At 33.6% G+C, this 18,194-nt stretch overlaps 1 protein-coding gene across 3 annotated transcripts in view; it reads right to left on the bottom strand.

Moving 5' to 3' along the window:
• The window catches only part of LOC107621965 (ABC transporter C family member 2), a 27,548-nt gene extending 12,395 nt beyond the window's left edge, over window positions 1-15,153 (bottom strand). The window contains exons 1-28 of one of the 3 annotated variants that reach the window (XM_016323917.2): window positions 14,970-15,145; window positions 13,954-14,375; window positions 13,567-13,745; window positions 13,387-13,426; window positions 12,228-12,384; window positions 11,800-11,914; window positions 11,633-11,713; window positions 11,242-11,266; window positions 11,051-11,107; window positions 10,853-10,918; window positions 10,512-10,586; window positions 10,136-10,243; window positions 9,680-9,814; window positions 9,291-9,397; window positions 9,097-9,190; window positions 8,335-8,502; window positions 8,023-8,163; window positions 7,619-7,819; window positions 6,925-7,023; window positions 6,660-6,812; window positions 5,761-6,140; window positions 5,269-5,449; window positions 4,737-5,060; window positions 3,238-3,994; window positions 2,556-2,677; window positions 2,174-2,419; window positions 1,629-2,043; window positions 1,284-1,322 (exon numbers count right to left, since the gene is read on the bottom strand). In XM_016323917.2, the coding sequence (XP_016179403.1) occupies window positions 1,284-1,322; window positions 1,629-2,043; window positions 2,174-2,419; window positions 2,556-2,677; window positions 3,238-3,994; window positions 4,737-5,060; window positions 5,269-5,449; window positions 5,761-6,140; window positions 6,660-6,812; window positions 6,925-7,023; window positions 7,619-7,819; window positions 8,023-8,163; window positions 8,335-8,502; window positions 9,097-9,190; window positions 9,291-9,397; window positions 9,680-9,814; window positions 10,136-10,243; window positions 10,512-10,586; window positions 10,853-10,918; window positions 11,051-11,107; window positions 11,242-11,266; window positions 11,633-11,713; window positions 11,800-11,914; window positions 12,228-12,384; window positions 13,387-13,426; window positions 13,567-13,745; window positions 13,954-14,286 (4,798 nt within the window). In that variant the 5' untranslated portion in view covers window positions 14,287-14,375; window positions 14,970-15,145. Of the gene's footprint in view, window positions 1-911; window positions 1,323-1,628; window positions 2,044-2,173; window positions 2,420-2,555; window positions 2,678-3,237; window positions 3,995-4,736; window positions 5,061-5,268; window positions 5,450-5,760; window positions 6,141-6,659; window positions 6,813-6,924; window positions 7,024-7,618; window positions 7,820-8,022; window positions 8,164-8,334; window positions 8,503-9,096; window positions 9,191-9,290; window positions 9,398-9,679; window positions 9,815-10,135; window positions 10,244-10,511; window positions 10,587-10,852; window positions 10,919-11,050; window positions 11,108-11,241; window positions 11,267-11,632; window positions 11,714-11,799; window positions 11,915-12,227; window positions 12,385-13,386; window positions 13,427-13,566; window positions 13,746-13,953; window positions 14,376-14,618; window positions 14,642-14,969 lie in introns of those variants that run through there. The other 2 variants (XM_021113344.1, XM_021113345.1) reach the window with 2 other exon arrangements.

Here is an 18,194-nt window from a genome sequence, read left to right as displayed (position 1 = left end):
ATAGTAAGATTAGTTTTTTAAAGATGAATTATTTTTTAAATTTGTTTATAAAAAATTTTGTTAATTAAATTAGTTTTTAAAAAATTATAAATTAATTATGTTTATCTTTTTATCATTCTATTAATATTTTTGTCAATTAATTATAAGAAACGTCAATTATGGTCAGCGTCTAATTCCACGTATTAAAACCAAAGAAGAAAGGAGAATGGAGGTAAAAATTGTATGCTGACAAAATGATGGTTATCAAACAATAATTCTAGAAGAATGTATTATGTGAGAATGAGACAAAATAGAATGAATTAACAATTGGTTGGTTGGGTTTGTTGTTGTGAATGAGTTGATCTTTGTATTTTATTTGGGCTGATTGTTGTTTATGTTCGAATAATTAACGTTTCAATCGTGAATAAATTTAAAAAATAATCTACTATTCAAAGATTAATTTAATTATCAACTCATTCTTTTATTTTATTTTATTTTATATTATTAGGAAATAGGTAAGTTATACAACACTAGCGTTTAACAAATTTTAAGATGATATGGTTCTTCTAAAAATGGAAATATAAAGGTAATTTTCACATACTGGGTCTAAAAGCAAGAGACTCTTTTTCGTCTTCCATTCCATGTAAGACATTTGAGTATAATTGTTTGATTGACGAGGATTTGTGATTTTGAAAGATGCTTGGAATAGTTGAATATAAACAGTACTAGTGTAAGTTTGTGGCATAACATGATGAAAAAAGGAAATTTTTCTAAGATAAAAAAATTAGTAGAATAAATAAATAAACATTTAATCACTACTGAATTTATAATTTTCATCGTATGTAAATCTTATTACCTTGATTTAAGAATAATTTACATTTTATTTTCTCACTTCGTTTTAGAGAATCTTTTTCAGAAATCCAAACACAAGTATTCAAGACCTAAAAGATAATTTTTTTTTTCCCTAATATATTTTGGGCAATAAAAATTACATTACAAATGATAAGGGAAATTGGGTTAATTGCTGGATTAAGATCAAAATGAAACTTATTGCATTTTCGAACTCATGTCTCATGGCTGAGTGATGGAGCTACATTGCCAAAAATAGAGTTAGCACAACCTTGGGTATGTGAGTCAGTTGGTGGGACTGTGGCACATGTTATATTCCCTGTAATTCACAATAATTGTTTGTCCAAATGAACAATTATTTTGAAGCAGAGGTAATATATAACAGTGCAGCTTTGGCTACATATCAACTTGATCAAAGTTAATTGATCTATCATCAAAATCAAAGTCTGATTGATGAAGCCTGCTCCTGGCCAGTCTGCTCATCATTGCAAGACCTACAAAAACGAAAAAGAGATGCAATTACATCATCTACACTGTTGAAAATCCTGAGATTCTTTAATCTTAGAAATTTAAGCTCATTTAGCTATGATACCATATCTTCCAGGATTACCTCTAACTTAGAAATATTCTCTAACTTGGAAATATTTGAGACAATATATATGGGAGAAAAAAAGGAAAGAGAAAGGAGAGGGAGGATAATGCATTCATGGACAAAACATGAAGTGGTCCCAGAATTTATTCTTTCAAAAATTTCATTGCAAGGGAAGGCTATGTAAAAGATGGCACAAAGTTATACATACCTTCAATCATCTTGTAGAGTGATGACCACCAACTGTCTGAGGATATTTGGTATCGGTCTAAAGATTCCTCGATTTCTCTATCATGCTTCCTTTCCAAAACCCCCTGCAAAGTTATCACAGCATCCCTTGTTTTCTTGAGTATGCTATTCTCTTCTTCCACTTCCAATCTTTTTAGGTCATTCTGTGATGAGGTGAGACTGACGGCAAGGGCAAATTGAGCTGCAGCAGCCCATCGAGACGAAGCAAGCCATTTTTTCTGGCCATCATTATGCTTACTCTCTTCCCTATCTGACTTGCTCCCGAGTGCTAAGCTGCGTAGATATTGGGCATTTGCGGCTCCTGTACTTTGCACCATCTTAGAGAACGAACTGCCTTCATTTGATAGCAGTTCTTCAGGGGTATCATATTCAAGAACCTTTAAACATAAGAAGCTAGCATCAGTATTATTTTATGTTGTATAATTAGCATTAGTATTACTTACATTAGTGCCAAAGGATAACCATATTATAAGATTTCCAGCAGTACCATTTAAATACAGTGCTTACCTTACCACCATCAAGCAAAAGAATCCGATCACAGTCTATGATGGTGTTAAGACGATGAGCAATGATGAGCATGGTGCACGATTTGAATTCCTCTCGAATTGTTTTCTGTATGAGGGCATCTGTTCTAACATCTACTGCTGCAGTGGCTTCGTCAAGTACTAATATCTTTGATCTACGCAATAATGCCCGAGAGAGACTCAACAGTTGCCTCTGCCCAACACTGAAGTTCTCGCCTGCCTCAGAGACCTAAACAAAGTACATTTTCATAAATATTATATTGCTTTCAATAAAACATCACTTATTGACCATTGTAAACATACTCAGCAATAGAAATGGTTCTGTACAAAAAAAGCCAGAGTGAAATCAAGAAATCATAATTTACCTCAGCATCCAGCCCCAGAGAATTCCTCCGTATCACATCCTTCAAATGTGCCCTCTCCAGAGCCTCCCAGAGGTCAGCATCATTGTGTTCATTAAAAGGGTCAAGATTAAATCTTACAGTTCCTACAAAAATTTAAATTAAGCTTAATATAAATACAATTAGATTAATTCAAAGATTAATATGCTTCACAATTTACAGAGTAAAAATTATAAAAATCAACAACACCATCACGTATTATTGCTTTCCAGTTTTGACATCACAATTATTCCAATCTTCACTCAAGTAGATCAACGAATTTCTTGACTTTCATCTTAACATATTTATCCTTATTTTCTCATTCGTTTTTTTTTTTCCCTCACTGTATTTTATAAAAATCAAATGATCAATAACCTTTAATATGTGGCTCTAAAAGGAGTTAGAATTCCCTTCCTGCCCAAAAGATTCTTTCCACTTATGGCCAAAACAGATCTCTTAGCTTTAAAAAATTCAAGATCTACAGTCCATTTTACCATAAGTAAAAAAATAATAATAATTATAAAAAGAAATAAGTCCATTCTACAACATTATTGCTCAACATACTCTTCCTTCAGGTCAGTTGGTAACTTGGAAACAAAATAACAGAATCCGTATAGCCTAAGTTGCCAATATGAAAATACGATGGAAAATATTATATCTTAAATACCTGAAAACAAAACAGGGGACTGTGGTATAATGCCAAGAACTTTACGCAAATCAGCCAGCCCAAACTTTGCAATATCACAATCATCAATTAATATTCTTCCTCTTTCCAATTCCACAATTCGAAATAAAGCATTAAGCATGCTAGATTTTCCAGCTCCTGTCCTTCCTACAATGCCAACCTTATCGCTTGGAAAAATTGTGAAATTCAAGCCATGAAGGACAGGAGGAAGTTCAGGCCTGTATCGAAGTACAACATCCTCAAATCTGATTGATCCAGATGAGGGCCAGCCTGGAGGGGGGCGACTATCCTCAATGATGGATGGTGCCTCTGAAGGCAAATCTATATAAGTGCCTACACGCTCAACAGCATTTAGACTATTCTCAGCCAAACTAGCAAGCCTGAGCACACCAGTAAGCAAACTGGTAATGTTCAAAGCATAACTAAGTAGGAAACCCATGGTGGATGAAAATTGCTGCTGGTTCTCGGCCCTCCCATTCTGCATTACCGCAAAGGTTGCAGTAAACCATATCATGAGACCTCCCAGAGTTTCCAATCGAATTGCAAGCCATCGATTTCCACTCATGTTCACCAGAGTGAATCGTATGTTGTTGTCCATGGACTTTCCGTTGATATCAGCCATGCGGTCATAAGCCTTGTAAGCACGAATTGTTGATAGACCATTAAGTGCTTCTCCAAATTGTGCATAAACAGGGGATCTACTAATTGAATCTAAGCGCTTTACTTCACGGGCGGTGCTCTATAAATGAATAAAATGATGCTGACATGAGTTCCTCAAAATTCAAAACAGAATAATGAATTCTACTACTGAAATTTGTGAGAAAACCAACAACAACAACAACAACAATAATAATAATTGCAATAGGTACAAAGGCTGGTTTATGATATAAAAGGTAATTAGACCAAACTGCTTCATAGTTATTGATGATGGATAGTGTTGAATATCAGATTAGATCTGTTTTGATATAGTTTCCATCTTTAGATATCTAATTCTGTTGGATCTCCTAGTATTAAGGGATCTGATTCTATCTCCTAGTATTAAGGGATCTGATTCTATCATATCTCCTAGTATTAAGGGATTTTATTTCTGTACCTATGTATATATATATATTGACGCTGGGAGATAATTCTCTCAAGGGAATTCATCCAAAACACAATCCTTGTCTCACTCCATTCGTATATTTCAAGTGATACTAAAAACTATATGTCAACTTGAGCTTTTCCTAAATGGATAGCTTTGCTAAATCAGATCACTAGGAACATTTTTCATATGTCGATAGAAATGTATGACCTACAGACTTGTTTGTATTTCAATTTCTACAATACATAAGATAGCTTTACATCACCAGAAAACTAGCATGTAAGCAAAGTATATTTAGACAGACTTCAAATCCATACGTTCTACTATCTAATGCCGGATACCGTTTAGGGTTTCAGAAAGTAAATAGAAGCCGGTGTAAGCAAGAAAACAATGTTAATACCTGATAGTAGAGATATGCTCCATAAAACAGTACCAACAACGGCATTATCGCCCACAAGGACATTGTGCTGACAATCCCTATCAGGACGAATGTTGAAAGGAGCTGAGACACTTGACCCAGAAACATATTGACAAATGGGGCAACATTACGATCAATGTCACCTAAATCCTTTGCAAACCTGTTGATTACTCTTCCAAGTGGATTTGTATGAAAAAAAACCATAGGAGCTCGTAATATGGAGTGAAGCATGGCTTCATGCAACCTTCTGGCTGCATATAGACTTGATATGATCAACCAATAAGAATTTGTTAAAGTCACCATAACCTGGAAGGGAAAATAATGAGAAAAATACCAAATGATCATATTCCACAGATGTAATTCAGTAGGAATGCAGGCATTTAGAGTAACATGGATTCTCATGGGACAAAAAGCAGACACTGCACTGATACAGATGTGACAGAAAATGAATGAGAACTTAAGCAAAAGGAATAATTACACCATATTCTTCAGTCATGTTACAAGAGAGCTATACCTGAGCAAATGATAGAGCTGCATATATCAGATTATAAAATCCAGGATCATAGCCCACTGAAGCACTCTGATCAGTCCAATGGCTCAACCATGTGCTACTTGAAATTCGTAACACTTCTGTTAAGAAATAGCATCCAAAGAGTATTACAACCACCCAAAGACCTCCTAATGCAGTCTTGTATCTGAAACGACAACAATAATATTCAAGATAGTATGATAAAAAGAGGAGCAAATGGGGAAAGAAGACCAAGAAAACAGGATCACTACATAAAATTTGCAAAATCACTTTCCAATAGATTTCCATCAGGATTATGCAGAAGTAGAGCATGGCAGTGGGGAGAAAGAAGCATATTCACAATGTAAATGTTTGTGCATGTGCATAAGCACATCTAATAATTTGTAGGGTATCAAAAGGAGACATCCAGTAGTTAGTAAATGATTACAAACCACTAAATTGCAATCAATACAAAACTATTTGCATGAATCATGTTACCTTGCTAAAACTTTCATACTGACAACACCTGTTTCCCGTTCTTCCTGTTTAATAAGGACAGATTTTCCTTCTTTTGCCTTACTCCCACTCTTTGCAGTATCATTAAGTTCTCCATTGGCCACCTGTTTTGAAGAGGACTTTGGATCAGCAGTTTCAGTATCTACCGTTTCTTCTTCATACTCCTCCATCTTTCCAGCATTTTCCATAAGCTTTTGGAACAATGGCCCCTGGTTAGAGAGCTCCTCAAATGTTCCCTCCTCTTTCACAGTACCTTCATGGATCAAAATGATTCTATCCACCTGTGAAAGGAAATGCAGTTGATTTGTAACAAGAACTCGGGTCTTCCCTCTCAATTCTCCCTTGATGCATTTATCAAAAACCTGAAATGACATGCAGTGGAAAATACTACACAACGTTAAGATAATAAATGGAACCCAGTTTACAGTCAGCAATAAACGGGGGATCAATTGCATACAGTACCCAACAACTATCAGAACATTGTCAGCAACTATTTCGCTATTAGAAAGTATGATCAAAGGTACTAAGATTAGCCATTGCAAGGCTTCTGTGACTTGGATAGTTTAGGTGTGCCTCTTCCATGAGGCAATGTTTTTTTCTACCTTAGCAGCATTGTTGTCTTTTTCTCCTTTTTCTTTATTGTTGGAGGCACGTGCCTAGCATACCTTTAGTTACAATTGGAGGAATTTTAAGAACGGATTTAGAGAATCAGTAGATTAAGTTAAAAAGGCAATACTGAAGCATGTCAATCACATGCATCATTCATAATGTGTTACTTTGCAAAGTACAAACATGTATATGTTAATATGTACCATATCTTGTGTATAGAAAACATTCTGTTAATAACAACAGGTATGTAAAGTAGAATCACTCAGCATAACCTGTTTAGCGACATGCGCATCTAGAGCACTAAGGGGATCATCAAAAATGTACACGTCGGATTTGGAGTAGACAGCTCTAGCCATGGATACTCTTTGCTTTTGACCACCACTGATGTTCACACCTCTTTCACCAATTTCGGTAAGATCACCACCCTAGTCATTGATAGGCATGTTAAAGAAAGGACAAGCAAATGCCACCAACTTTTAACGAAGAATTTGACACATTATATTCCACTTAAATGCAATAAGTAGTGCATATACTCACAGGCAGTAACTCAAGGTCATGTCGTAGTTCAGTCACATCTATTGCCCTTTCATATCTTATTGGGTCAAAGGCAGAACCAAATAAAACATTATCTCGCACCTGTAGAAATAACTTTTATAAGCCACATATCATATCATAATGGCATGCTAACAGCCTTGAACCTTGTTACCCTTACCAAAACCATAAAATCAATTCATAACTAGTAAAAAATTTTCGGCGACTTTGAATTTTTTCAGATTAATTTTATATTTTTTGAATTGGAACACAAATTATTCCACGTGCATCAGAAAAGTGAGAGCCCTGTCCAAATCATCTTGCTGTCGCTGGATTTTAAGATTACATGAAATTCTCATAAAGATAGCAAGATCTCTTGGATAAGCTCTCCAATGTCTCCTCCCAACAACTTACACAAAAGATAGCTTGAAATAAACTTGAAAAATATATTATCTGTCCATAATTCTTTTTTAACCTAATTCATATGCAAACCATAATTCCGAATTAAAAGGTTATAGTAGCAGCAACGAGAAAAGTTATAGTGCTTGTGGAAGTGGTCATTTCATCTGAAGAAACAGTTGTATGAGTCAATTATCAGCTGAGCATACCAATAGCAATAGATATATATGTTCTGTTAAAAAAATTAATAACTATTAAGCATGTTCATCACTATACATGATTATGAATACTATTAACTTACAGTTGCATTAAAAATCCAAGAGACTTGGGGTACGTAAGCAACTGTCCCTCTCATAACAACAGTTGAACCTACAACTGCAGGGAGTTCTCCAAGCATTGCAGATACTAGTGATGTTTTCCCTTCTCCTGTACTTCCAACAACTGCAACTAGGCTACCAACAGGTATATCCAAGTTTATGTTTGCCAATGTAGGCCTTTCTGCCTGAATAAAGAAAACAAAAGATTTAGAGATAACAGGAAGATATATAATACGAGTACAATAATATCAAACAATTCATTTCAATTCTGGCCATAGAAGATAAAAATTGCACACAGCAAAAAGGTAATGATGAACAGATGTCCTTTGTGCAAGTCAACTATGCAGAATGATGAAATATGCAAGCATAGAATGACAAGACAATGGACCTTGGAATCCCAGGAGAAGTTTCCGTTTTTGATTGAGATGGCTGGTAATCCTGGCTCAAGCGGTGGATTTGGTAAAAGTATTCTCTCTTCTGCTAAGAGCAAATCCTCCAAACGCTTCAATGATACATTTGCATTAACCGCCTTAAAACAAAAGAAAAATCAGTCTTCAATCACTATTTTAGAAGAAACAAAACAAATAAGTATTTAATAGAAAAACAAACACTAATAGAGATTACAAGAATGAAGGGTGCATTATGTCATTATCCTGCTGGTAAATCAACAAAACAAAAGAAAATTATAATGGAGAATAACCTGAGTTATAATATTAGGAAGCATGAAGAGAGGAAACCGAAGCACAGCAAACAGAGAAAGTGATGTAAAAGCTCTTGCGGGTGTCAAATTCCCTCCAAGTAAGGTGAACATTCCAAATGAAATCACAGTTACAAAAACTGGAATACTATTCAGTATGAATCCATTTAACTGCCAAAAAAGAAAAATTAGAACAAAAACAGCTGGAGTCAGTAAGAACATGAGAAAAAGTTGTAACATTGGATTTACATTTTCCATGCTCAACACTTGAATTTCAAGAAAAATTCAAACTGTGCAAAGCTAGCAAATATCAGAAATAAAGCATTTTCTTTTGTTCATGATGATTGGAGAGAATATGATTTAAATAAAATGGTGACCACATTCATGAAGCAGCTATCTAGTTTCTGATAGGTATTTAGAAAAGTCAGTCTACAAAAGTGCATCATGAGGTCAGTTGAATTCTACTATGTTTATGACAGCCATTACCAGTGAACTTAAGTGTCTACTAGTAGTAGTATTGTACTTGATCTAAATTAGATTTATAACATTGATAGATTTGGCTAGTGTTAAATCTATCCTTTTACTTTCACTATCTTAATACAGTGCAGGCCACCATTCGTTCTATTATACTATCTTAATGGATGCACATGAATGCAATACAGACATGAATTTCTTAGGGAAACTGAAAAAAGGAGCCAAGATAAATAAGCTGAAGTCCAAAAAATGATTGGAACATGAATATTAAATATTGGCTTTGTGTCATACCGCTCCAAGTAATGATGCTTTTCGAAACCATGATAATTCATCATCTCGGACATTCTGAACTTTAGACTGGAAACTACTCTCCCATGCATAACATCTAAGCCATGTCAGAAAAGCCAACAACAGAATGGTTAGAACTTGATATTTAACTAAATTTAAAAAAAAAAAAAATTATTATGAAGTTCAAAAGAACATACTTTACAGTGTCCATAGCTGCCAAAACTTCATTCATAAGGCCAATTCTCTTGTCTGTACGTTGTAATCCTTCCTTAGACAACTTTTGCATTCTACTGATGATAAATGTCTGCTCCCACAAAATGCAACATTAAGTTTAGGGAATCTTATAAAATCAATTCAAGTTCTTCAGTATGGTTAACAACCCAGACTATTAGCTTATGAATGAATTTCTCAAAAAATAAAGTTATATCCATTACCACCTCAGTACATTAATGCAAAGAGACTAGAAAATAAAAGATATGCAGAGAGGAACAGAAGCAGTATACTGTAATAAGAGTGCATTTTAACTAATAGATTCAAAGCAGTGTCGGGATAAAACAAACTAGAGAAATCAGGTGAACTCCTGTACCTGTAATGGAAACATAAGGACTAGCATCAAAGCGCCCAAAAGGGAAGCAACACCTAGTTGTTGATAAAGAAGAACCATGGCAATGGTAATGCGGAACGGAGCTGACCACAAAGTATGAAGTGACTGGCATATTTGCTGTTTGGGTAAAAAAAAACCCAGACGTTAATTGCAAAATAGTAGTATTAAAACATCAAACATATTCAGAGAATGTTTGTGGCACAAGAATATAGAAAATGCATAAACCCTGGAATTAAGCTACAGTAGTACAGTGACTAAATAGCATTTAACCTTAAATAATTGGATTTTAGGTACAAACGAAGAAACTTTTATTCGAGAGGGCATGTTACTGTTATCAAATCCAGTATTGGTCCCATATTAATAACTTTCAAGTAGTTCTTTGACACCTTTAAGCAGCAACTACATGAACAGCAAGCAAACAATAGAAGGAAACCATGCCTGAAGTGCTTCGGCATCAGTAGTCATCAAGTTGGTTATTTTTCCAGATGCAAATTGCTTTCGAGCTTCATGGGTAAGCCTTAATGATTTGCGAAATACAGCAGCTACCTACAACAAAGAAAATAAAAGGGGAAAAATTGAATAACAAACTCAGTATTTTGAGTGTGATTGAGTGACCAATGAATTCTACTTGTTTGAGCATCTAGTTTCAGCTTGTAAGACATTCTGTTCCAAGCCTATTGGGATTTCACTTATAAAATCATCGTTGGCAACTAACTTTATGAGTTAAGCTTTTAGGTCAAGCAATTCTTTGACAACCTACTAGGTGGGAATTAAAGATCTAAGACACAAAGAAATGAAACAATAATAAAATTACCAGTGTTGATCTTAGCCGGAATCCAACACGCATGACATTCTGAAAATATTGAGCTTCACATAACACCCCAAAGACCTATCAAACAGAAATTCAGATAGGAAAGAATCCTAATTAGTAAAATCTACATATGTTTTAAATTATTTGCCCTAGTTTATTCAAAAACGGATGGCGTCTTCAATGTTTATCAGCAATCCAACTATGCAGAAGCAATTAGAAAAGGGGTACCAGAAATACATTCAAATTTAAATCCTTGAATATGAAGCAACCAGCGGTATCATTAATCACAGAAAATTAAGAATACAACATTATCATCTACAATTTAATCAGATTTTGTATCATACCACTCCAACAAATATTGAGAAGGCAAAAACGTATCCAATCCAGGCTGGATCACCATTTTGCATAGACTGCAGGCAATTAATAGGACACATCAAGTGATAGAGAATTGTTAGAACAAAATAATAATGAAGAATTTGTTAGAGCACTATAACTTGTACTAGAGGTGGTTAACCAGTGATTTCAGTAAAACAGTAACTGACCTCTAGCAGCTGATTCAATATTAGTGGGCCCAAAAACTGGGAGAGATCATTTCCAATCTACATATTGTAAACAGATTAACAAAGATATTAAAATTGACAATGCATTTTGACATACAGCAAAGTTTAACACATGTAAATATTGAAAGCGACCAAATGAAATGATTATATAAACAAAAGAAATAGAACATTACCTTCCAAAATCCTCCCCACCAAAACCTGTAAAGCACAAGAAAACCCAAGCACAAAGATATATGAACGCATAAACACAAATGAGATACATGAACAAAAATAAACAAAGTCAGGAAAAAAAGAAGTAAAGAACATTCAGTTATATATTGTACAATAAGTGGTTTCATCATCACGAACTAATTTTACTACACAGAAGAAGATAGAGGAGTCTAAGTTTGTCGGCCAAGATTAACTTATCAGTGCCAAGCACCATTTTACTTCAATATCTGCCCTCTCATTATGAGCCATTATTGATGGTCTCAACTCTCAACTTATGCAAGTGATCATAAAGTAACACCAGAAAACATTGTCTATCTTCTACACTCTATCATGTTCAACACAAATCGGTCATACCTCCCACCAAGGCTTGCATTCAATGCTCTTAAAAGCCAAGGTTTCGACCTCCGAGATTCTTCTACCCAACATCTCTGGAACCTACAGAATCAAGAGGCACTATAAAGCAAACATGAAATACAACAATTAATGCCAAAAGAAAGCTTAAGCAAAGCGAAAACTCATACTTTTCATTCAGTGTCTCAGTCCGATCCCATGTATCTAACTTCCATATATCTTTCTCTGTAAGGGGTCTTTGATATCCTAGATTCATGATAGGATTCATCCAAGAAAAAAGGATTCCTGCACGAGGAAAAAGAAATAAGAATGAAACAGCGAGGATCCATGCAAGATATTACTATGAATGGTATTTGCACTATGCTACCTCCAAAATTAATGAACACAAGAAATAAAAGCCAGGACTCCTAATCACATACAGCATATCTTGGCAAATTTTTCTTCAGTTAGCTAAATGTAATACCAGAAGCAGCAATAACAGAAAAATTTATAGCACAATCAGCCCAGAACATAACACTTCAAAGTTCTAACCCACTTAGCATTATAGCATTTTTGAAAGTATCCTTGATATCCTATGTGCAAATATAATTTTACATACTTGACAATATGTTTGCATGCCTTTCAGGACATATCTGCTCTCCTCCGGGCAGTTCTTCATATGCAGTATCAACAACCAAGTCACTCCGAACAGGGGTATAACCCGGATAAGGATCCAAAGTAGGTATATACACAAGCAAAAGTAGCCCAAACAAAGCCTGGAATTGTAGAAGAGATAAAATATTATTTCTTTATTATTTATCCTTTTAGATGGATGTTTCCATATATTCCAACTGGGGTAAATTAAAAGTATGGGAACAAATAGATACTCTCTGCAGCAACAGAAAAAATAAAAATCACTAGAATGAGGATGAACTCAACAATGCAGCAAGACACCCAGTATATACTAGATAGCTATTTGTTTGGAAGAAAACAAGTATATACTAAAAAAATAAAAACAAACAATACATACACACACAAACCACTTGACTGCAATAGTAAACAAAATCCATAAAGACAACCTTTAAGTATAATAGACTTAATGATAAAGAGACACCCTATACAATGCGTGTGTTTCACTCAAACAAATTGCAACAAAGAATTGAAAAGATTGTATGCGGCCACCAAATATTGGCAACCTAAGTTAATGCTTTAGATAATCAGCTTCAAAATAGATAGGGAAAAAACAGAATACTATCCAAACACATCAAAGGCAGGTAGCAGAAATTTTTATGCAGGCAATTGGCAGAAGGGAATAAAACAGCCTGGCATGATTAAATCTATATATCAGCTGGAATTATATAGTGTACTATCTGGTCAGTGTGTATCATGGGTTTTAGGATGGGTTTGTACAAGCATTCCTAGATCCAATTTACTGTCATGAAAATACAAGTATGCATAATACACCTAACTGTATTATGTCAGCACATCACAGTATATAACAATTTACAGTATTCTTTTTTTTATATGTTCCTTTGTACAATATGTCACAAGTTTATACAATAAATCAAATAAGAAAGCTCAAATTTGTAAGAATGTCAACCCAGTACAGATTAAAAAAGGCTACTACCAACTTTAGATACAGCTTTCTCATTGGAAGCTATGCAAGAGCCAAGAAACAAACATAATGTTATGCATCAATAACCCAGCTACTAAAAACAAATGCATTATCACCTATCATAAGGTTACATTAACTTAAAGAGCACATTAGCACAATATACCTGGCAGACCACCTCGCTTATGTACAAATACAGCACTGACCTGTAAAAAGGAAGTAAAAGATATGAGATTGAGAAAAACAAAGATGAGCGCTGAAATACAAGATGACATGGTTAAATCATGTCATAATCACCCAATGAGTCACTTAGTACGATAAATACGGCATGGTTAAACAGTCAAACCTGCTATACAACTCCTGCACAGAAATGATAAGGTTGAGCATGACAGTATCCCCGACAATAGAATAAAGCAAACCAAATCGGATAAACCATCTGAATTCGTAAATGTAAACTTTAGTCTCAACGCCAATCAAAATCAGCATAGCACCCCAAGTAAGAACTTCAATGACCAGTGACGTGATCTGTAAATGTTATTACACGTTTAAATTTATCAGAGTCAACATCTGCCAGGAAAGGATTAACCACAAGAAAGGAAAGGTATAGTGTGCAAAGAATGATTATGCAAACATATTGAACAAGGGAAAGCATTAAGATTTCAGAAGCATGCAAATTCATACAATAAAATAATCAAATCATACAAGCATATGCGTAATCAGAATTATAGCTCACCTCAAATGGAGCAAGTTGAGTCTGACCATCTAAATTTAGAATTGATAGTCCAGCAATCAATCTATATAAGGGCTCGGCCACACAATACAAAGCTAACAACCCAAGCAAATAATTATAGAGTTTTGACCGTAAGCAGAACCTTTTGGCTTTGAAATCCTTCTTAATCAACCATATCCGGTAGACACACAGGCCTAGAAGCACCAAATGAGAAACGGAGATCACCAAAGAATCAACCGCGCAAGGAGTGTAAGCTCCGAAGGCATTGTCAACTGTTGTGGTCCATACTCCATTTGCAACTGGCTGACAATACCAATCCAATGGCTCAAAAGCCATTGCTATAAAATTCTTTAGTAGAGAAGTTCAAGCAAAAAGCATCAGCACAAAATGCTCCCCTCTTTCTCCTTTGGCAGCAAGATGAGACCCTAAACCCAATAACCAATCAGAATCAGCTGCGCCTCGAATGAGTGCATAATCCAAAACAAGCATTTACACTTCCAATTTTCAATATGTAAGTAAAACCGTCATTATTCGCAATAGCAAATTGCTGAACTTATTACTATTTCAACTTCTTTGAAAAGGGGAAGGGAGACCTCATCAGAAATTAAAAAAAAAAAATCAAAATTTGAATATTATAGTAAGAAGATATCCAAACAAAAGATACCAACTTTGAAGACGAAAACTTCCATGTATAGAATCAAATTCCATCGCTCTACTCCATCAGATTCAGTATAATTTGTTTTAGCATATCCCCCCCAAAAAAAAAAAGCAGAAGCATAATTCAAGCATAAGATTCTTATTGCTGTGTTTTAGTGTCTAATCATCAGTTGCAGTATATTTACTTGGAAGTGAAGTGAAGATTAAGCCAAACACACGCACACAAAAGTTATCAGATTTACCTTTTTCTGGAAAAGGAAAAAAGTTACTGAGTAAATAACGATAAGATGGAGGGCGAAAAGAACAAGAAAGTGTGAGCGAGGAAGGAGAGAGAAAAAGAAAGAGAAGCGAATCTAACAAACCTGGTGAGTGGGGCGAGTGAAGTTGAGTGATAGATTGAGAGACACACAATTTATTTATTTGTAAGAAGAAGGAAGAAGAAGGGTGGTCGTCTTCACTCTAATTCAGTTGGGAGAACATGTCAACGTGTTATACGTCACAGCTTACGAATCCTTTTCTTTTGCACAATCGTTTTCTTCTTTTCTTTCTATTCAAAAATCAATTTAACAAATTAAAGCTTTATTTATTCTGTTGGAGTCAAGGAGGCTTTATTGCCCTCAGCCCTCAGGGTGTACATGGCCAGCGACAGCCCGGTGTAATCATAATCATTACATCATTATATTATTCTAAACAAGTAATATTCGGGCACCCACAACATTGATTCGATGCATTATTTCTCTTTTTTTAACTTATTTCAAAAAAGGTAAAATATGAAATTGGTCCTTATGTTCTGTTTTAGTCCTTAAGATTTAAAATGTTCTATTTGAATCCAAAAATGTTTCATTTAGCATCAATTTAGTCTCACAGTGAAGTCAAAGTTAATGGAATGTTTTACATAACAACAGTACAATAACAAAATCGATAATTTGGAGAACAATACAGCTCCAGAGATACAAAAATACATCAATATATTTATTTATCATTCATGGTTTAGGGACAAGAATAAATGTATTGATGTATCCATGGTTGATTTTATGCCTCTGGGGTCTGTATTGTTCTCCAAATTATCGATTTTGTTCTTGTACTGTTGTTATGTAGAACATTTCGTTAATTATTTAACTTTGACATCACTGTAGGACTAAATTGATGCTAAATGAAACTTTTTTTTATTCAAATTAAACACTTTAAATCTAAGAACTAAAACAGAATTACGCTGGGAGCCTAATTTAGTACTTTACCCTTTTAAAAATTATCTTTCTATAATTATATAAAAATCTATAATATCAATCATTTTAATTGTACTAATTATCAATCGTTTTAGAGATAAAATATTTTTTTTAATTTTTTAATTTATTATTTTTTAACTATTTCATAAAATAAGAATGTATTCTTTGTTTTTTCATCGAAAAAAATTTACCAATGATCGAACTCTTAACCTTTCAGATTTAGAACTCTAATACCATGTCATGAAACTACTCATCCCAAAAGCGTAATATGATAGGACAATGTAACACTAATGATCATATCTCTAATACTTCCTAAACCTTCATTGTACATATTATACGCTTAAATCGCCATTGGCTCTCTATACTTTCTCTAATTTTTTATCTGGACAGTTATATTTATTAATCGAATCACTAGACTTATCAATTTTTGGTTCGATTGATCCAATCAATTGATTTAAACGAATAATTAAGATAGAACATAACAAATTTAATCTCAATGAATCATATACCAAATTAACTTGATAGATTTAAATGGTTATTGTAAACCAAAAAAGAATAAAGAGATTTGAAAATTTGATTCAATAATCATATTGAAGAATTGAAATTTGGTTAAAATCTGAGATTATGGTTCATTATTTTAATAAATTTATTTAACATTTTTCTAATTATTAAATCAAAAAATTATTTTTTTAAATATCTAAAAATATGAATTTTATTAGTTATTTTATTATTAAAAATATTATTTATATATTAAAAATAATTATTATATATTGATTTTTTTTTTGAACTGATTAGCTCCTGTATCAAAAAAAATAACATTGACTTTTTTTGGTATAGAAATCTCATTATCCTTTTAAAGTAATTATCAGAAATTAGGTTAAATTTTTTTTTGTTAAAGACCTCGTTGCCTTTTGAAGTAATTGTTGCGGACCGTTTTGAATTTTTTTCCCTTTTTTTTGGTGTATTGGCTTGAGATTATTATCAATTAATATTAACAACATAAAATATACATACAATGCTGGGATATATATGTAAGTAAAATGCACTCTAATTTTATCAAAAGAATTTGCCTGGCAATGTCCTAATAATTTGGTTTAATTATTCTATTGGTCCTTATAGTTTTGCGAAATTTTTAATTAGGTCTCTATACTTTTCTTCCTTTTAATTGAGTCCTTGCACCATTTTTTTTAATTGGGTTCTTACACTTTTTTTCCCTTTTATTTAGGTCCCTATACCAATTCTTTTTTTTTTAGTTTGGTCCCTACAAAATTAAGCCAATTACTACTAAAAGGGACTTAATTGAAAAAAAAAATTTAGTGTAGAGATCCAATTAAAAAGAAAAAAAGTATAAGGACTTAATTGAAAATTTCATAAAATTATAGGGACCAACAGAGTAATTAAACCTAATAACTTTCAGTTAAAAATAATCCTAATAACAAAATTAAAATGGCATTATTCATTTTTTTTTACCAAATATAGGAGACTCGAATCCGCAATCTCTTAACTGAGTATGGAGAGACTATACCATTTGAACTATAACTCATTCTCAAATGGTATTATTCATTACCTGTACTATATTACGTATATAAAAAACTTAGTAACATTTTTTTATCTTATACTGTAGTTAGGGGTGGAAAAAGGCCAGGCGGCCTGGCAGGGGCCTGCAGCCTGGCCTGTATTTGGCCTGGCCTGGCCTGGCCTGTCAGGCCTGTCTGGGCCTTTTAATACATAATTATATATATAAATAATTTTTTATTATTAATAAAATAATGAGATATTTTAAATTTATTATATTTAATTATAAATAATTTTGTATATTTTAAATACTTTAAAGTTTAAAAATTCTTATAAATATTAAATATGATATTTTATATATAAATATGTTTATTAAAAATATTTTTTTTAAATAATATTTTTATTTTTGTAAAAAAAATTAGCAGGCCTTTTAATAAGCTTCAGGCCAGGCCAGGCTGAATAATAGGCCAGACTTAGTACTTTGAAAAAAGCTTATAACAAGCTACAGGCCAGACTCAGGCCAATCAACTACATAACAGGCCAGGCCTGTTAAGAGCAAAGCCTGGCCTGGCCTGGCCTGTTTCCACCCCCTGACTATAGTAATGAATAGTCCAACTTTTAAGGTTCATAATTACGACGTGGACAAACTGAGTGTAGAAGAATTTATGAGGATGTATGTACTATGTCTATGTAGGGTAGTGTGATCAAGCTGAACTCAACTCATTCCAAAACTATTGCTACTATTGATTGGTGGGTTTCCCTTTTAATGGATAAGATTCCAATGGCCATGCAAATTTATTGTTTCTTCTGAAAATACATTTAATGCTTTTCTACCAAATATATAGC

The sequence above is a fragment of the Arachis ipaensis genome, chromosome B10 (genome assembly GCF_000816755.2).
Source record: "Arachis ipaensis cultivar K30076 chromosome B10, Araip1.1, whole genome shotgun sequence".
Lineage (NCBI taxonomy): Eukaryota > Viridiplantae > Streptophyta > Magnoliopsida > Fabales > Fabaceae > Arachis > Arachis ipaensis.
The sequence above is the reverse complement of the archived record's forward strand: the minus strand, read 5'-3'. Positions and strand labels throughout refer to the sequence as shown.